The sequence below is a fragment of the Rhipicephalus microplus genome, unplaced genomic scaffold (assembly GCF_043290135.1).
Source record: "Rhipicephalus microplus isolate Deutch F79 unplaced genomic scaffold, USDA_Rmic scaffold_12, whole genome shotgun sequence".
NCBI classification, from domain to species: Eukaryota; Metazoa; Arthropoda; class Arachnida; order Ixodida; family Ixodidae; genus Rhipicephalus; species Rhipicephalus microplus.
Window position 1 is genome coordinate 10,264,369 of NW_027464585.1, and position 20,138 is coordinate 10,284,506.

The following is a 20,138-nucleotide window of genomic DNA, read 5'->3' on the forward strand; positions in this document are numbered from 1 at the left end:
CCAGTAAAACTTGCGTTGGGTCTAGTTGGTCTAGTTGGTTTTTTTGTGCTCGTACCTCCAACCTTTCGGTTAACAGCCGATGGTACTAGCCAATTGCGCCACGGAGACAGTCCTGCTCCACTCTCACCCCCACCAGAACATATCTCCAAAGCTATCAGCCCAAAGAATAAAAAGAAACACACCACTCCCGGGAGGGCTCGCACCTCCAACGTGCTCCACTCTCACCATCGTCAAAACATTTTTTCAGAGCTATCAGCCCAAACAAAAAAAAGCGCCGCACCACCACCAGGTGGGCTCGTACCTCCAACCTTTCGGTTAACAGCCGATCGCGCTAGCCAATTGCGCCACGGAGACAGTCGTGCTCCACTCTCACCACCATCAGAACATATCTTCAAAGCTATCAGACAAAAAAAAAGCGCCGCACCACCACCGGGTGGGCTCGAACCTCCAACCTTTCGGTTAAAGGCCGATCGCGCTAGCCAATTGCGCCACGGAGACAGTCGTGCTCCACTCTCACCACCATCAGAACATATCGTCAAAGCTATCAGCCCAAAGAAAAAAAAGCGCCGCACCCCCACAGGGTGGGCTCGTACCTCCAACCTTTCGGTTAACAGCCGATCGCGCTAGCCAATTGCGCCACGGAGACAGTCGTGCTCCACTCTCAGCCCCATCAGTACATACCTTCAAAGTTATCAGCCCAAAGAAAAAAAGCGTCGCACCACCACCGGGTGGGCTCGAACCTCCAATCTTTCGGTTAACAGCCGATCGCGGTAGCCAATTGCGCCACGGAGATAGTCCTGCTCCACTCTCACCACCAACAGAACATATCTTCAAAGCTATCAGCCCAAAGAAAAAAAGCAACACACTACTCCTGGGAGGGCTCGAACCTCCAACCTTTCGGTTAACAGCCGATCGCGCTAGCCAATTGCGCCACGGAGACAGTCGTGCTCCACTCTTCCCACAATCAGAACATATCTTCAAAGCTATCAGCCCAAAGAAAAATATGCGCCTCACCAACACCTTGTGGGCTCGTACCTCCAACCTTTCAATTAACAGCAGATCGCGCCAGCCAATTGCGCCACGGAGACAGTCCTGCTCCACTCTCAACACCACCAGAACATATCTTCAAAGCTATCAGCCCAAAGAATAAAAAGCAACACACCACTCCCGGGAGGGCTCGAACCTCCAACGTGCTCCACTCTCACCATCGTCAAAACATTTCTTCAGAGCTATCAGCCCAAACAAAAAAAAAGCGCCGCACCACCACCAGGTGGGCTCGTACCTCCAACCTTTCGGTTAACAGCCGATCGCGCTAGCCAATTGCGCCACGGAGACAGTCGTGCTCCACTCTCACCACCATCAGAACATATCTTCAAAGCTATCAGACAAAAAAAGCGCCGCACCACCACCGGGTGGGCTCGAACCTCCAACCTTTCGGTTAAAGGCCGATCGCGCTAGCCAATTGCGCCACGGAGACAGTCGTGCTCCACTCTCACCACCATCAGAACATATCTTCAAAGCTATCAGACAAAAAAAGCGCCGCACCACCACCGGGTGGGCTCGTACCTCAAACCTTTCGATTAACAGCCGATCGCGCAAGCCAATTGCGCCACGGAGACAGTCCTGCGCCACTTACCGCCATCAGAACATATCTTCAAAGCTATCAGCCCAAAGAAAAAAAAAGCAACACACAACTCCCGGTAGGGCTCGAACCTCCAACCTTTCCGTTAACAGCCGATCGCATAGCCAATTGCGCCACGGAGACAGTCGTGCTCTACTCTAACCACCGGCAGAACATTTCTTCAGAGCTATCAGCCCAAAGAAAAAAAAAAGCGCCGCAGCACCACCGGGTGGGCTCGTACCTCCAACCTTTCGGTTAACAGCCGATCGCGCTAGCCAATTGCGCCACGGAGACAGTCGTGCTCCACTCTCAGCCCCATCAGTACATACCTTCAAAGCTATCAGCCCAAAGAAAAAAAGCGCCGCACCACCACCGGGTGGGCTCGAACCTCCAACCTTTCGGTTAACAGCCGATTGCGGTAGCCAATTGCGCCACGGAGATAGTCCTGCTCCACTCTCACCACCAACAGAACATATCTTCAAAGCTATCAGCCAAAAGAAAAAAAGCAACACACTACTCGTGGGAGGGCTCGAACCTCCAACCTTTCAATTAACACCAGATCAAGCCAGCCAATTGCGCCACCGAGACAGTCCTGCTCCACTCTCAACACCATCAGAACATATCTTCAAAGCTATCAGCCCAAAGAAAAAAAAGCAACACACCACTCCCGGGAGGGCTCGAACTTCCAACCTTTCGGTTAACAGCCGATCGCATAGCCAATTGCGCCACGGAGACAGTCGTGCTCCACTCTCGCCAGCATCAGAACGTTTCTTCAGAGCTATCAGCCCAAAGAAAAAAAAGCGCCGCACCACCACCGGGTGGGCTCGTGCCTCCAACCTTTCGGTTAACAGCCGATCGCATAGCAACTTGCGCCACGGAGACAGTCGTGCTCCACTCTCACCGCCATCAGAACAAATCTTCAAAGCTATCATCCTAGAGAAAAAAAAAGCACCGCACCACCACTGGGTGGGCTCGAACCTCCAACCTGTCGGTTAACAGCCGATCGCGCATGCCAATTGCGCCACGGAGACAGTCATGCTCCACTCTAGTCACCATCAGAACATATCTTCAAAGCTATCATCCTAGAGAAAAAAAGTGCCCACCACTCCCGGGAGGGCTCGAACCTCCTACCTTTAGGTTAACAGCCTATCGCATAGCGAATTGCGCAATGGAGACAGTCGCGCTCCACTCTCACCACCGTTAGAACAGTTCTTCAGAGCTATCAGCCCAAAGGAAAAAAAGCGCCGCACCACCACCGGGTGGGCTCGAACCTCCAACCTCTCGGTTAACAGCCGATCCCGCTAGCCAATTGCGCCACGGAGACAGTCGTGCTCCACTCTCACCACCATCAGAACGTATCTTCAAAGCTATCAGCCCAAAGGAAAAAAAGCGCCACACCACCACCGGGTGGGCTCGAAACTCCAACCTTTCGGTTAACAGCCAATCGCGTTAGCCAATTGCGCCATGGAGACAGTCGTGCTCCACTCTCACCACCATCAGAACATATCTTCAAAGCTATCAGCCTAAAAAAAAGCGCCTGACCTCCCCGGGTGGCTCGTACCTGCAACCTTTCGGTTAACAGCCTATCGCGGTAGCCAATTGCGCCACGGAGACAGTCCTGCTCCACTCTCACCACCATGAGAACCTATCTTCGAAGCTATCAGCCCAAAGAAAAAAAAGCAACACACCACTCCCGGGAGGGCTCGAACATCCAACCTTTCAGTTAAAAGCCGATCGAATAGCCAATTGCGCCACGGAGACAGTCGTGCTCCACTCTCACCACCATCAGAACCTATCTTCAAAGCGATCAGCCCAAAGAAAAAAAGCGCCGCACCACCTACGGGTGGGCTCGTACCTCCAACCTTTCGTTTAACAGCCGATCGCGCTAGCCAATTGCACCACGGAGACAGTCGTGCTCCACTCTCACCACCATCAGGACATATCTTCAAAGCTATCAGCCCAAAGGAAAAAAGCGCCGCACCACAACCGGATGGGCTCGTACCTCCAACCTTTCGGTTAACAGCCAATGGTACTAGCCAATTGCGCCACGGAGACAGTCCTGCTCCACTCTCACCACCACCAGAACATATCTTGAAACTATCAGCCCAAAGAATAAAAAGCAACACACCACTCCCGGGAGGGCTCGAACCTCCAACGTTTCAGTTAACAGCCGATCGCATAGCCAATTGCGCCACGGAGACAGTCGTGCTCCACTCTCACAATTGTCAGAACATTTCTTCAGAGCTATCAGCCCAAACAAAAAAAGCGTCGCACCACCACCAGGTGGGCTAGTACCTCCAACCTTTCGGTTAACAGCCGATCGCGCTAGCCAATTGCGCCACGAAGACAGTCGTGCTCCACTCTCACCACCATCAGAACATAACTTCAAAGCTATCAGCCTAAAGAAAAAAAGCGCCTCACCTCTCCCGGGTGGCTCGTACCTGCAACCTTTCGGTTAACAGCATATCGCGGTGGCCAATTGCGCCACAGAGACAGTCCTGCTTCACTCTCACCACCATGAGAACCTATCTTCAAACCTATCAGCCCAAAGAAAAAAAAGTAACACACCACTCGCGGGAGGGCTCGAACATCCAACCTTTCAGTTACCAGCCGATCGAATAGCCAATTGCGCCACGGAGACAGTCGTGCTCCACTCTCACCACCATCAGAACATATCTTCAAAGCTATCAGCCCATAGAAAAAAAAGCGCCGCACCACCATCGGGTGGGCTCGTACCTCCAACCTTTCGTTTAACAGCCGATCGCGCTAGCCAATTGCGCCACGGAGACAGTCGTGCCCCATTCTCACCACCATCAGAACATATCTTCAAAGCTATCAACCCAAAGAAAAAAAAAGCGCCGCACCACCACCGGGTGGGCTCGTACCTCCAACCTTTCGATTAACGGCCGATCGCGCTAGCCAATTGCGCCACGGAGACAGTCCTGCGCCACTCTCACCGCCATCAGAACATATCTTCAAAGCTATCAGCCCAAAGAAAAAAAAGCAACACACCACTCCCGGGAGGGCTCGAACCTCCAACCTTTCCGTTAACAGCCGATCGCATAGCCAATTGCGCCACGGAGACAGTCGTGCTCCACTCTAACCACCGGCAGAACATTTCTTCAGAGCTATCAGCCCAAAGAAAAAAAGCGCCGCACCACCACCGGGTGGGCTCGTACCTCCAACCTTTCGGGTAACAGCCGATCGCGCTAGCCAATTGCGCCACGGAGAAGTCGTGCTCCACTCTGAGCCCCATTAGAAGATATCTTCAACGTTATCAGCCCAAAGAAAAAAAAGCGCCGCACCACCACCGGGTGGGCTCGTGCCTCCAACCTTTCGGTTAACAGCCGATCGCGCTAGCTACTTGCGCCACGGAGACAGTCGTGCTCCACTCTCACCGCCATCAGAACAAATCTGCAAAGCTATCAGCTCAAAGAAAAAAAAGCGCCGCACCACCACTGGGTGGGCTCTAACCTCCAACCTTTCAGTTAACAGCCGATCGCATAGCCAATTGCGCCACGAAGACAGTCGTGCTCTACTCTGACCACCGTCAGAACATTTCTTCAGAGCTATCAGCCCAAAGGAAAAAAAGTGCCGCACCACCACTGGGTGGGCTCGAACCTCAAACCTGTCGGTTAACAGCCGATCGCGCTAGCCAATTGCGCCACGGAGACACTCGTGCTCCACTCTCATCACCATCAGAACATATCTTCAAGGCTATCATTCTAGAGAAAAAAAAGCACCTCACCTCCATCGGGTGGGCTCGTACCTCCAACCTTTCGGTTAACAGCCTATCGCGGTAGCCAATTGCGTCACGGAGACAGTCCTGCTCCACTCTCACCACCATCAGAACATATCTTCAAAGCTATCAGCCCAAAGAAAAAAAAGCGCCGCACCACCACCGGATGGGCTCGTACCTCCAACCTTTCGGTTAACAGCCGATCGAATAGCCAAGTGCGCCACGGAGACAGTCGTGCTCCACTCTCACCACCATCAGAACATATCTTCAAAGCTATCAGCCCAAAGAAAAAAAAGCGCCGCACCACTACCGGGTGGGCTCGTACCTCCAACCTTTCGTTTAACAGCTGATCGCGCTAGCCAATTGCACCACGGAGACAGTCGTGCTCCACTTTCACAATCGTCAGAACATATCTTCAAAGCTATCAGCCCAAAAAAAAAGCGTCGCACCACCACCAGGTGGGCTCGTACCTCCAACCTTTTGGTTAACAGCCGATCGCGCTAGCCAATTGCGCCACGGAGACAGTCGTGCTCCACTCTCACCACCATCAGAACATAACTTCAAAGCTATCAGCCTAAAGAAAAAAAAGCGCCTCACCTCCCCCGGGTGGCTCGTACCTGCAACCTTTCGGTTAACAGCCTATCGCGGTAGCCAATTGCGCCAAAGAGACAGTACTGCTCCACTCTCACCACCATGAGAACCTATCTTCAAAGCTATCAGTCCAAAGAAAGAAAAGCAACACACCACTCCCGGGAGGGCTCGAACATCCAACCTTTCAGTTAACAGCCGATCGAATAGCCAATTGCGCCACGGAGACAGTCGTGCTCCACTCTCACCACCATCCGAACATATCTTCAAAGCTATCAGCCCAAAGAAAAAAAAAGCACCGCACCACCACTGGGTGGGCTCGAACCTCCAACCTGTCGGTTAACAGCCGATCGCGCATGCCAATTGCGCCACGGAGACAGTCATGCTCCACTCTCATCACCATCAGAACATATCTTCAAAGCTATCATCCTAGAGAAAAAAGTGCCCACCACTCCCGGGAGGGCTCGAACCTCCAACCTTTAGGTTAACAGCCTATCGCATAGCAAATTGCGGCATGGAGACAGTCGCGCTCCACTCTCACCATCGTTAGAACAGTTCTTCAGAGCTATCAGCCCAAAGGAAAAAAAGCGCCGCACCACCACCGGGTGGGCTCGAACCTCCAACCTCTCGGTTAACAGCCGATCCCGTTAGCCGATTGCGCCACGGAAACAGTCGTGCTCCACTCTCACCACCATCAGAACCTATCTTCAAAGCTATCAGCCCAAAGAAAAAAAGCGCCGCACCACCTACGGGTGGGCTCGTACCTCCAACCTTTTGTTTAACAGCCGATCGCGCTAGCCAATTGCACCACGGAGACAGTCGTGCTCCACTCTCACCACCATCAGGACATATCTTCAAAGCTATCAGCCCTAAGAAAAAAAGCGCCGCACCACAACCAGATGGGCTCGTACCTCCAACCTTTCGGTTAACAGCCGATGGTACTAGCCAATTGCGCCACGGAGACAGTCCTGCTCCACTCTCACCACCACCAGAACATATCTTCAAAGCTATCAGCCCAAAGAATAAAAAGCAACACACCACTCCCGGGAGGGCTCGAATCTCCAACGTTTCAGTTAACAGCCGATCGCATAGCCAATTGCGCCACGGAGACAGTCGTGCTCCACTTTCACAATCGTCAGAACATATCTTCAAAGCTATCAGCCCAAAAAAAAAGCGTCGCACCACCACCAGGTGGGCTCGTACCTCCAACCTTTTGGTTAACAGCCGATCGCGCTAGCCAATTGCGCCACGGAGACAGTCGTGCTCCACTCTCACCACCATCAGAACATAACTTCAAAGCTATCAGCCTAAAGAAAAAAAAGCGCCTCACCTCCCCCGGGTGGCTCGTACCTGCAACCTTTCGGTTAACAGCCTATCGCGGTAGCCAATTGCGCCACAGAGACAGTCCTGCTCCACTCTCACCACCATGAGAACCTATCTTCAAAGCTATCAACCCAAAAAAATAAAAGTAACACACCACTCGCGAGAGGGCTCGAACATCCAACCTTTCAGTTACCAGCCGATCGAATAGCCAATTGCGCCATGGAGACAGTCCTGCTCCACTCTCACCACCACCAGAACATATCTTCAAAGCTATCAGCCCAAAGAATAAAAAGCAACACACCACTCCCGGGAGGGCTCGAACCTCCAACGTTTCAGTTAACAGCCGATCGCATAGCCAATCGCGCCACGGAGACAGTCGTGCTCCGCTTTCACAATTGTCAGAACATTTCTTCAGAGCTATCAGCTCAAACAAAAAAAGCGTCGCACCACCACCAGGTGGGCTCGTACCTCCAACCTTTCGGTTAGCAGCCGATCGCACTAGCCAATTGCGCCACGGAGACAGTCGTGCTCCGCTCTCACCACCATCAGAACATAACTTCAAAGCTATCAGCCTAAAGAAAAAAAAGCGCCTCACCTCCCCCGGGTGGCTCGTACCTGGAACCTTTCGGTTAACAGCCTATCGCGGTAGCCAATTGCGCCACAGAGACAGCCCTGCTCCACTCTCACCACCATGAGAACCTATCTTCAAAGCTATCAGCCCAAAGAAAAAAAAGTAACACACCACTCGCGGGAGGGCTCGAACATCCAACCTTTCAGTTACCAGCCGATCGAATAGCCAATTGCGCCATGGAGACAGTCGTGCTCCACTCTCACCACCATCAGGACATATCTTCAAAGCTATCAGCCCAAAGAAAAAAAAAGCGCCGCACCACCACCGGGTGGGGTCAAACCTCCAACCTTTCGGTTAACAGCCGATCGCGCTAGCCAATTGCGCCACGGAGACAGTCGTGCCCCATTCTCACCACCATCAGAACATATCTTCAAAGCTATCAACCCAAAGAAAAAAAAGCGCCGCACCACCACCGGGTGGGCTCGTACCTACAACCTTTCGATTAACAGGCGATCGCGCTAGCCAATTGCGCCACGGAGACAGTCCTGCGCCACTCTCACCGCCATCAGAACATATCTTCAAAGCTATCAGCCCAAAGAAAAAAAAGCAACACACCAATCCCGGGAGGGCTCGAACCTCCAACCTTTCCGTTAACAGCCGATCGCACAGCCAATTGTGCCACGGAGACAGTCGTGCTCCACTCTAACCACCGGCAGAACATTTCTTCAAAGGTATCAGCCCCAAGAAAAACAAGCGCCGCACCACCACCGGGTGGGCTCGAACCTCCAACCTTTCGGTTAACAGCCGATGGCGCTAGCCAATTGCGCCACGGAGTTAGTCGTGCCCCACTTTCACCACCATCAGAACATATCTTCAAAGCTATCAGCCCAAAGATAAAAAAGCGCCGCACCACCACCGGGTGGGCTCGAATCTCGAACCTATCGGGTAACAGCCGATCGCGCTAGCCATTTGCGCCATGGAGACAGTCCAGCTCCACTCTCACCACCATCAGAACATAGCTTCAAAGCTATCAGCCTAAAGAAAAAAAAGCTCCGCACCACCACCGGGTGGGCTCGAACGTCGAACCTTTCGGTTAACAGCCGTTCGCGCTAGCCAATTGCGCCACGGAGACAGTTTTTTTTTCTTTATTACCTGATTCTGGTAATCTTTCACGTAACTCAAATGACACAGACAATCAAATCGCGCCATGTACAATGCACATAGGTTGTGTCACCAGTGCACCAACATATTGCTGGTGTCGCGCTAAAATTCGGGCAGAGTCACGAGATTTTCTACCCGCGGGAGCCAGTCAGGTGGCTCGGGTACTGCTTTCTGAACAGAGAGAAACCAGTCTATGCTCTCACGAAAATAGGCTCGAGCGGGCCGCGCATCTCTGTCGAAATGGTAGCCCGCCATTCTCGCTTTCCACAAAGAGTGGAGGCCCAGGAGCATGATTGCATCATATGGTACCCCGTCTTCGTTTTCAACATTCAGGAACCGGATTCCATACGGGTCCAATGGAAGGTCTTTCTTAATAGCTCTTTGCAGCACGTCCCAAAAATACACGCCCTCCCAACAATGCAAGAAGACGTGGTCAATTGTTTCTGGTGCCTTGCAAATTATGCAATGGGATCCCCAAGGGGAAAAACATCCCTTTGCTTCCATGAACACTTTCACTGGCAATGTGCCCGAGTGCAGCTTAAAGAAGAATGTTTTGCTTGCAGGCTGTACATGCATGTTTTTAACCCTTTTTAAAACATTGCTTCCTGGTCCTCCACTGTGTATAGCCCGATAAAGCGGTACTGGAAACACAATGTCACACAATGCGAAATAAAGCTCTTTTCTTTTTACGCTCCACAGATATTCGTTTGAAAATCTCACAGAAAGGAATCTTATACTAGACACAACTTCTCGATAGAACCCACCAATCCCTCCTGCATAGGCCTCAGTAGTGACAACATATCCAGGGAGAAATCTACTGAGGTGCAGTTGACACAGGGTACGCAGGAATGGATCAGTAAGGTCTCTAAAAAACAAAAACCTGTTCACAAGTTGCCGTAAAAACAGGTGACCGAGGCCTAGGCCCCCGTCTTTAACCCGTCTGAACAAGTTGGTTCGGCTGCACCGTTCCCACTGGGAAGCCCATACAAAGACAGCGAATATCCGGTTTAACTTCTGCACATTAGTTCGCGAGCAGTGCAGCACCTGCAGCACGTACCAAAGCTTGCTTATAAAGAACAGGTTGCAGACGGTGGCTCTGGCAAAGATTGACAGGCTCGCCCCCCTCCACTTCTCGGCTTTTTCCTGCATATCTTTAACTTCGTTCTGCCAATATTGGGCACTGTCTCGATACGCATCGAGCGGGACGCCCAAATACTTGCCCGGGACTGTCGCCCAGGGCACATTTGCAAAGTGGTCAGGTTTCGTGTGCCAGGATCCGTGCCAGAGCCCGAGACTCTTTGACCAATTGACGCCGCTTCCTGTGACATGGCTGAACTCGCGAACAGTGTCAGCTGCCTGTTTAATACTACTTCGGTCTGTTGAAAAAATGGCCACATCGTCAGCATAAACAAGCAGCTTGACTTCTGAAGATTGTAGCCGGAAGCCATTTATGCGCGTGTCATTTAGAATGGCTAAGCAAAGGGTTTCAATATACAAGCAAAATAACATGGGGCTGAGGGGACAACCCTGGCGCACCGAACGTTGCACACTAATGGGGGACCCAAGGCTCTTATTCACAATCAATCTTGTTGTACAGTTTCGGTACGCCAGGGCCACTCCATCACAAATAACAGAACCAACATTAGCATGGTCCAAAACAGCAAACAATAAGCTATGATCCACACAGTCAAATGCCTTCTCAAAATCTATTTGTAAAATGGCGACTCGTTCATCAGAGTAATCACAACACTCGAGAACACTGCGTGCCTTATGGATATTTAGGACAATCGAGCGACCTTTGATGCCACATGTTTGGTGCGGCCCGACGATGGCCTTCATAACCGTCTGCAATCTTCGGGCTAATACTTTCATATAAATTTTGTACTCGACATTTGTCAGAGCTATAGGTCGATATGCTGTTACAGATCTCAGTTTATGGACATCCTCTGTTTTTGGAATCAGGACTGTATGGGATGAGCTGTATGATGGAGGCAACGTATTTACTTTATACGCTTTATTATATATGAAAGTCAAAAGAGGGCTGATTTCATCTTTAAACTCTTTGTAAAAAGCGGCAGTGAAACCGTCCGGTCCCGGCGACTTTCCCGGGTTTAACTTATTTATGGCTTCCTCTACCTCGGCAACGGTTATCTTACTTTCCAGACTCTTTTTTCTGTCATCGTCGAGACGGGGCATGACAGTCAAAAATTTTTCCTTGAAGGCTTCACAGTCTGTCGCGTGTAATGCGAACAGCTTGCGATAATGCTCCGCGAAAGCTGTCGCTATACCGTCCGTGTCGGTTGATAAGATACCGCCCCACTCTATCTCCCGTATGTGGTTATTTTCGGCGCGTGATTTTTCCAGTCTAAGCGCGCGTCTAGACGGTGCTTCGCCCGCCGCGGTATCTTCCGCCCTTGCTCTCACGAGCGCATCCCGATAACGCTGTTCGTCCAGCAGTTCTAACTTTTGTTTTATTTTCCTTATGTCTTCGATCCATTTACCGGGGGCTAAACCTTCATACTTCACTAGCTTTTCGAGAAGCGCTTTCAATTCAGTCTCTTTTCTTCTCTCCTCAAGTCGGATACACGTGGCCCTATCAATGGCTTTTAATTTCAAAGTTTCCTTGCAAAGCTCCCACTGCTGCCAAATGTGAAGGTGTTTACTGGCGTCTATCTTGCTAATTGCCTCCTTTACATATAAAGTAAATTCTTTGTCCTGGAGAAGCTTACTATTAAATTTCCATGTTTCCCACGAGAAACCATTGCGTTTCTTTACAGTTGCAATCGAGCACAAGACTGCACAGTGGTCAGAAAATGACACCGGGACAACATCGTAACTAGAACACATCGGAAGAATGTCAACAGATACGTAAATGCGGTCGAGTCTCGCGTGACTTGGGCCCTCAAAACGCGTGAACCTAACCGAACTCACACACTCGAGACACTCTGCTACATCCTCAAGGCACCAGCCCTCAAGAATCCGTGCCAACACGACCGTGCTGTTATCTCTGAAACTTCGAGTGCTTGTCTTGTCATGTGCACTCAGAACACAGTTAAAATCGCCCAAAACTACTAGCTTCTTTCCTTCAACAAGCTGCTGTTCTAGGCCGTGAAAGAAAAGGGCCCTGTCTTCTACCCTGTTGGGCGCGTACACGCACATATTACGCCACTCGGCGTTATTCAGTGAGAAGTCAACCATGGCACACCGGCCAGCTGCGCAGGAAAAATGGGCGTTAACTTGCAGCCCCGGAAGCTTCTTTACAAAAAGTATACAGCCAGCCGATGTGCCTACGGCATGACTGACAACCACAAAAAACCTTGACGCGAAAAGTCGCACCATGCTGCCGGTCTCCTCATCACCGTCAACTTTCGTCTCCTGCACTGCTAGGACGTCTATATCTCGTTCCGTTACAAGTCTATAAAGCTGGGTTTGCTTTCTTTTCGTTGCCAGACCCCTAACGTTGATGGTAGCGACCTTTAACGGAATTATAGGCGCCATTTTAACGGAAGGAAGGGAGACCTGCAGCATGGCGCTTACCTCTCGCGTCTAGCACAAGGCTAGACGGCGCCATCGCTGGCATTGTCGTCCGGCGGAACGGTGGGGCCTTGACCCACGTTCTCGCCATTGCCGACTCGCTTGTCGGCCGTCAGGTTCGGGCGCGGCCGAAGGGAAGGCCGCCGTCCTTGGGCTGTTTTAGCAGGAGGTTCCTCGACACCGGGCACCTCCGTATCAGCACCGCTGTTGCTCGCCTGGGGGTGGGGCCGCTTCGAAGCAGCCACACTGTTCGATGAAGGGGCGCCGCTCTTCTCGAGCAGCGGCTCGTTCAGGCTTTTAAGCTCACCAGCCTGGCGAGCTGCGGAGCACACCGTCGCCTTCGTCGTCGCCTCGGTAGCCACATTGGAGTCGCAAGACACTTTTACGGGCGTTGCCGCTACATGTTTCCCGGTGTCTCCTACGGGTGCTGGTCCCGCTGCCGGAGCTTCAACAGTCGAAGGTTCACTGCCGGAAGGCGATGACGACGCTTGTGGTCCCCTCTGCTTGTTCGTCTCGTTGGTTCCCTGGGCAGCCTCCTCGGCCTCGACGACGTCCATAAGTTCGTCATGTTCGTCAGCCCTAGGGAGCCCGGTTGCCGACGCGTAGGTGCGGACGCAGTCCGCGTCCACGTGTCCGTAACGCCGGCACTTCGAGCAGCGGGGCACCCTGCAATCTCGGCGCACGTGGCCCGTGCCGTGGCAACGCAGACACTGCATCGCCCGCCCGGGAACGACGACGAGGGCCAACTCACCGGCGACTCGAACCTGATGGGGGAGGTCATCCACCTTCACTCCCGGCTTCAGCTTTAGGAGAACGCTTCTGGTGGTCGAGCCTTTCTCTCTCATGCCTTGCACACGCCACCGTTCGCGAGTCACTTCAGTGACATTGCCAAACGCGGCGAAGGCTTTCCTGATGTCCTCATCTTGGACGCCGTACAACATCCAATGCAGGCGAAGCTTTACCTGCTGATCTTCGGGGTCAATAATTACGCAACGACGACCCTTCACCTTCCATTCTTTCATAGCGGCCAGTTTCTTCGTCGCTTCACCGCTGGTGAGGGAGACGGCCCAGACGTGGTTTATCTGGTACGCACCTAAAGCGACGACGTCGGGTAGCACTCCAGCCGTCGCCAGGGCATCTCTGAAGTCCTCGACCCTGTAGGGACGTTCACGCACGTCACTGTGCAAAAACAACGTGTTCAGTACAACACGGCCGGTGGGCAAGGTAGGCAGAAAGATCTCGTAGTCCTTCTCATCTTTGCCATCGATCCTGTTTCCACGGCCGGCGCGGGCCGTTAAAACCGCTCCGTCGGAGCACATGATTCTGCGTCCGCTCGCTTGCGCTGCCGGAAGAAGAATGCGCCACGGAGACAGTCGTGCTCCACTCTCAGCCCCATTAGAACATATCTTCAACGTTATCAGCCCAAAGAAAAAAAGCGCCGCACCACCACCGGGTGGGCTCGTGCCTCCATCTTTTCGGTTAACAGCCGATCGCGCTAGCTACTTGCGCCACGGAGACAGTCGTGCTCCACTCTCACCTCCATCAGAACATTTCTTCAGAGCTATCAGCCCAAAGGAAAAAAAGTGCCGCACCACCACTGGGTGGGCTAGAACCTCAAACCTGTCGGTTAACAGCCGATCGCACTAGCCAATTGCGCCACAGAGACAGTCGTGCTCCACTCTCATCACCATCAGAACATATCTTCAAAGCTATCATCCTAGAGAAAAAAAAGCACCTCACCTCCATCGGGTGGGCTCGTACCTCCAACCTTTCGGTTAGCAGCCTATCGCGGTAGCCAATTGCGCCACGGAGACAGTACTGCTCCACTCTCACCACCATCAGAACATATCTTCAAAGCTATCAGCCCAAAGAAAAAAAAAGTGCCGCACCACCACCGAATGGGCTCGTACCTCCAACCTTTCGGTTAACAGCCGATCGAATAGCCAATTGCGCCACGGAGACAGTCGTGCTCCACTCTCACCACCATCAGAACATATCTTCAAAGCTATCAGCCCGAAAAAAAAGCGCCGCACCACCACCGGGTGGGCTCGTACCTCCAACCTTTCGTTTAACAGCTGATCGCGCTAGCCAATTGCACCACGGAGACAGTCGTGCTCCACTCTCACCACCATCAGGACATATCTTCAAAGCTATCAGCCCAAAGAAAAAAAGCACCACACCACCACCGGATGGGCTCGTACCTCCAACCTTCCGGTTAACAGCCGATGGTACTAGCCAATCGCGCCACGGAGACAGTCCTGCTCCACTCTCACCACCACCAGATGATATCTTCAAAGCTATCAGCCCAAAGAATAAAAAGCAGCACACCACTCCCGGGAGGGCTCGAACCTCCACCCTTTCAGTTAACAGCCGATCGCATAGCCGATTGCGCCACGGAGACAGTCGTGCTCCACTCTCACCATTGTCAGAACATTTCTTCAGAGCTATCAGCCCAAACAAAAAAAAGCGCCACACCACCACCAGGTGGGCCCGTACCTCCAACCTTTCGGTTAACAGCCGATCGCGCTAGCCAATTGCGCCACGGAGACAGTTTTGCTCCACTCTCACCACCATCAGAACATATCTTCAAAGCTATCAGCCTAAAGAAAAAAAAGCGCCTCACCTCCCCCGGGTGGCTCGTACCTGCAACCTTTCGGTTAACAGCCTATCGCGGTAGCCAATTGCGCCAAAGAGACAGTACTGCTCCACTCTCACCACCATGAGAACCTATCTTCAAAGCTATCAGCCCAAAGAAAAAAAAGCAACACACCACTCCCGGGAGGGCTCGAACATCCAACCTTTCAGTTAACAGCCGATCGAATAGCCTATTGCGCCACGGAGACAGTCGTGCTCCACTCTCACCACCATCAAAACATATCTTCAAAGCTATCAGCCCAAAGAAAAAAAAAAGCGCCGCACCACCACCGGGTGGGGTCGAACCTCCAACCTTTCGGTTAACAGCCGATCGCGCTAGCAAATTGCGCCACGGAGACAGTCGTGTCCCATTCTCACCACCATCAGAACATATCTTCAAAGCTATCAGCCCAAAGAAAAAAAAAAGCGCCGCGCCACCACCGGGTGGGCTCGTACCTCCAACCTTTCAGTTAACAGCCGATCGCATAGCCAATTGCGCCACGAAGACAGTCGTGCTCTACTCTCACCACCGTCAGAACATTTCTTCAGAGCTATCAGCCCAAAAGAAAAAAAGCTCCGCACCACCACCGGGTGGGCTCGAACGTCGAACCTTTCGGTTAACAGCCGATCGCGCTAGCCAATTGCGCCACGGAGACAGTCGTGCTCCACTCTCAGCCCCATTAGAACATATCTTCAACGTTATCAGCCCAAAGAAAAAAAAGCGCCGAACCACCACCGGGTGGGCTCGTGCCTCCAAACTTTCGGTTAACAGCCGATCGCGCTAGCTACTTGTGCCACGGAGACAGTCGTCCTCCACTCTCACCACCATCAGAACATAACTTCAAAGCTATCAGCCTAAAGAAAAAAAAGCGCCTCACCTCCCCCGGGTGGCTCGTACCTGCAACCTTTCGGTTAACAGCCAATGGTACTAGCCAATTGCGCCACGGAGACAGTCCTGCTCCACTCTCACCACCACCAGAACATATCTTGAAACTATCAGCCCAAAGAATAAAAAGCAACACACCACTCCCGGGAGGGCTCGAACCTCCAACGTTTCAGTTAACAGCCGATCGCATAGCCAATTGCGCCACGGAGACAGTCGTGCTCCACTCTCACAATTGTCAGAACATTTCTTCAGAGCTATCAGCCCAAACAAAAAAAGCGTCGCACCACCACCAGGTGGGCTAGTACCTCCAACCTTTCGGTTAACAGCCGATCGCGCTAGCCAATTGCGCCACGAAGACAGTCGTGCTCCACTCTCACCACCATCAGAACATAACTTCAAAGCTATCAGCCTAAAGAAAAAAAGCGCCTCACCTCCCCCGGGTGGCTCGTACCTGCAACCTTTCGGTTAACAGCATATCGCGGTGGCCAATTGCGCCACAGAGACAGTCCTGCTTCACTCTCACCACCATGAGAACCTATCTTCAAACCTATCAGCCCAAAGAAAAAAAAGTAACACACCACTCGCGGGAGGGCTCGAACATCCAACCTTTCAGTTACCAGCCGATCGAATAGCCAATTGCGCCACGGAGACAGTCGTGCTCCACTCTCACCACCATCAGAACATATCTTCAAAGCTATCAGCCCATAGAAAAAAAAGCGCCGCACCACCATCGGGTGGGCTCGTACCTCCAACCTTTCGTTTAACAGCCGATCGCGCTAGCCAATTGCGCCACGGAGACAGTCGTGCCCCATTCTCACCACCATCAGAACATATCTTCAAAGCTATCAACCCAAAGAAAAAAAAAGCGCCGCACCACCACCGGGTGGGCTCGTACCTCCAACCTTTCGATTAACGGCCGATCGCGCTAGCCAATTGCGCCACGGAGACAGTCCTGCGCCACTCTCACCGCCATCAGAACATATCTTCAAAGCTATCAGCCCAAAGAAAAAAAAGCAACACACCACTCCCGGGAGGGCTCGAACCTCCAACCTTTCCGTTAACAGCCGATCGCATAGCCAATTGCGCCACGGAGACAGTCGTGCTCCACTCTAACCACCGGCAGAACATTTCTTCAGAGCTATCAGCCCAAAGAAAAAAAGCGCCGCACCACCACCGGGTGGGCTCGTACCTCCAACCTTTCGGGTAACAGCCGATCGCGCTAGCCAATTGCGCCACGGAGAAGTCGTGCTCCACTCTCAGCCCCATTAGAAGATATCTTCAACGTTATCAGCCCAAAGAAAAAAAAGCGCCGCACCACCACCGGGTGGGCTCGTGCCTCCAACCTTTCGGTTAACAGCCGATCGCGCTAGCTACTTGCGCCACGGAGACAGTCGTGCTCCACTCTCACCGCCATCAGAACAAATCTGCAAAGCTATCAGCTCAAAGAAAAAAAAGCGCCGCACCACCACTGGGTGGGCTCTAACCTCCAACCTTTCAGTTAACAGCCGATCGCATAGCCAATTGCGCCACGAAGACAGTCGTGCTCTACTCTCACCACCGTCAGAACATTTCTTCAGAGCTATCAGCCCAAAGGAAAAAAAGTGCCGCACCACCACTGGGTGGGCTCGAACCTCAAACCTGTCAGTTAACAGCCGATCGCGCTAGCCAATTGCGCCACGGAGACACTCGTGCTCCACTCTCATCACCATCAGAACATATCTTCAAGGCTATCATCCTAGAGAAAAAAAAACACCTCACCTCCATCGGGTGGGCTCGTACCTCCAACCTTTCGGTTAACAGCCTATCGCGGTAGCCAATTGCGTCACGGAGACAGTCCTGCTCCACTCTCACCACCATCAGAACATATCTTCAAAGCTATCAGCCCAAAGAAAAAAAAGCGCCGCACCACCACCGGATGGGCTCGTACCTCCAACCTTTCGGTTAACAGCCGATCGAATAGCCAAGTGCGCCACGGAGACAGTCGTGCTCCACTCTCACCACCATCAGAACATATCTTCAAAGCTATCAGCCCAAAGAAAAAAAAGCGCCGCACCACTACCGGGTGGGCTCGTACCTCCAACCTTTCGTTTAACAGCTGATCGCGCTAGCCAATTGCACCACGGAGAAAGTCGTGCTCCACTTTCACAATCGTCAGAACATATCTTCAAAGCTATCAGCCCAAAAAAAAGCGTCGCACCACCCCCAGGTGGGCTCGTACCTCCAACCTTTTGGTTAACAGCCGATCGCGCTAGCCAATTGCGCCACGGAGACAGTCGTGCTCCACTCTCACCACCATCAGAACATAACTTCAAAGCTATCAGCCTAAAGAAAAAAAAGCGCCTCACCTCCCCCGGGTGGCTCGTACCTGCAACCTTTCGGTTAACAGCCTATCGCGGTAGCCAATTGCGCCAAAGAGACAGTACTGCTCCACTCTCACCACCATGAGAACCTATCTTCAAAGCTATCAGTCCAAAGAAAGAAAAGCAACACACCACTCCCGGGAGGGCTCGAACATCCAACCTTTCAGTTAACAGCCGATCGAATAGCCAATTGCGCCACGGAGACAGTCGTGCTCCACTCTCACCAGCATCCGAACATATCTTCAAAGCTATCAGCCAAAAGAAAAAAAAAGCACCGCACCACCACTGGGTGGGCTCGAACCTCCAACCTGTCGGTTAACAGCCGATCGCGCATGCCAATTGCGCCACGGAGACAGTCATGCTCCACTCTCATCACCATCAGAACATATCTTCAAAGCTATCATCCTAGAGAAAAAAGTGCCCACCACTCCCGGGAGGGCTCTAACCTCCAACCTTTAGGTTAACAGCCTATCGCATAGCAAATTGCGGCATGGAGACAGTCGCGCTCCACTCTCACCATCGTTAGAACAGTTCTTCAGAGCTATCAGCCCAAAGGAAAAAAAGCGCCGCACCACCACCGGGTGGGCTCGAACCTCCAACCTCTCGGTTAACAGCCGATCCCGTTAGCCGATTGCGCCACGGAAACAGTCGTGCTCCACTCTCACCACCATCAGAACCTATCTTCAAAGCTATCAGCCCAAAGAAAAAAAGCGCCGCACCACCTACGGGTGGGCTCGTACCTCCAACCTTTTGTTTAACAGCCGATCGCGCTAGCCAATTGCACCACGGAGACAGTCGTGCTCCACTCTCACCACCATCAGGACATATCTTCAAAGCTATCAGCCCTAAGAAAAAAAGCGCCGCACCACAACCAGATGGGCTCGTACCTCCAACCTTTCGGTTAACAGCCGATGGTACTAGCCAATTGCGCCACGGAGACAGTCCTGCTCCACTCTCACCACCACCAGAACATATCTTCAAAGCTATCAGCCCAAAGAATAAAAAGCAACACACCACTCCCGGGAGGGCTCGAATCTCCAACGTTTCAGTTAACAGCCGATCGCATAGCCAATTGCGCCACGGAGACAGTCGTGCTCCACTTTCACAATCGTCAGAACATATCTTCAAAGCTATCAGCCCAAAAAAAAAAGCGTCGCACCACCACCAGGTGGGCTCGTACCTCCAACCTTTTGGTTAACAGCCGATCGCGCTAGCCAATTGCGCCACGGAGACAGTCGTGCTCCACTCTCACCACCATCAGAACATAACTTCAAAGCTATCAGCCTAAAGAAAAAAAAGCGCCTCACCTCCCCCGGGTGGCTCGTACCTGCAACCTTTCGGTTAACAGCCTATCGCGGTAGCCAATTGCGCCACAGAGACAGTCCTGCTCCACTCTCACCACCATGAGAACCTATCTTCAAAGCTATCAACCCAAAAAAATAAAAGTAACACACCACTCGCGAGAGGGCTCGAACATCCAACCTTTCAGTTACCAGCCGATCGAATAGCCAATTGCGCCATGGAGACAGTCCTGCTCCACTCTCACCACCACCAGAACATATCTTCAAAGCTATCAGCCCAAAGAATAAAAAGCAACACACCACTCCCGGGAGGGCTCGAACCTCCAACGTTTCAGTTAACAGCCGATCGCATAGCCAATCGCGCCACGGAGACAGTCGTGCTCCGCTTTCACAATTGTCAGAACATTTCTTCAGAGCTAT

General features: G+C 52.2%; 1 protein-coding gene across 1 annotated transcript; it reads right to left on the bottom strand.

Annotated features, from left to right (window-relative positions):
- Nucleotides 1-12,560: 12,560 nt before the first annotated feature.
- Nucleotides 12,561-13,856, bottom strand: LOC142783773 (uncharacterized). The gene has a single exon (XM_075882338.1). It carries the CDS (start codon nt 13,854-13,856, stop codon nt 12,561-12,563), a length of 1,296 nt encoding a protein of 431 aa, XP_075738453.1.
- Between the last annotated feature and the right edge of the window lie 6,282 nt (nt 13,857-20,138).

Excerpts from the sequence above, each read along its gene's own strand:
- LOC142783773 (XM_075882338.1), bottom strand. The coding sequence starts at position 13,856 with ATGTGCTCCGACGGAGCGGTTTTAACGGCCCGCGCCGGCCGTGGAAAC.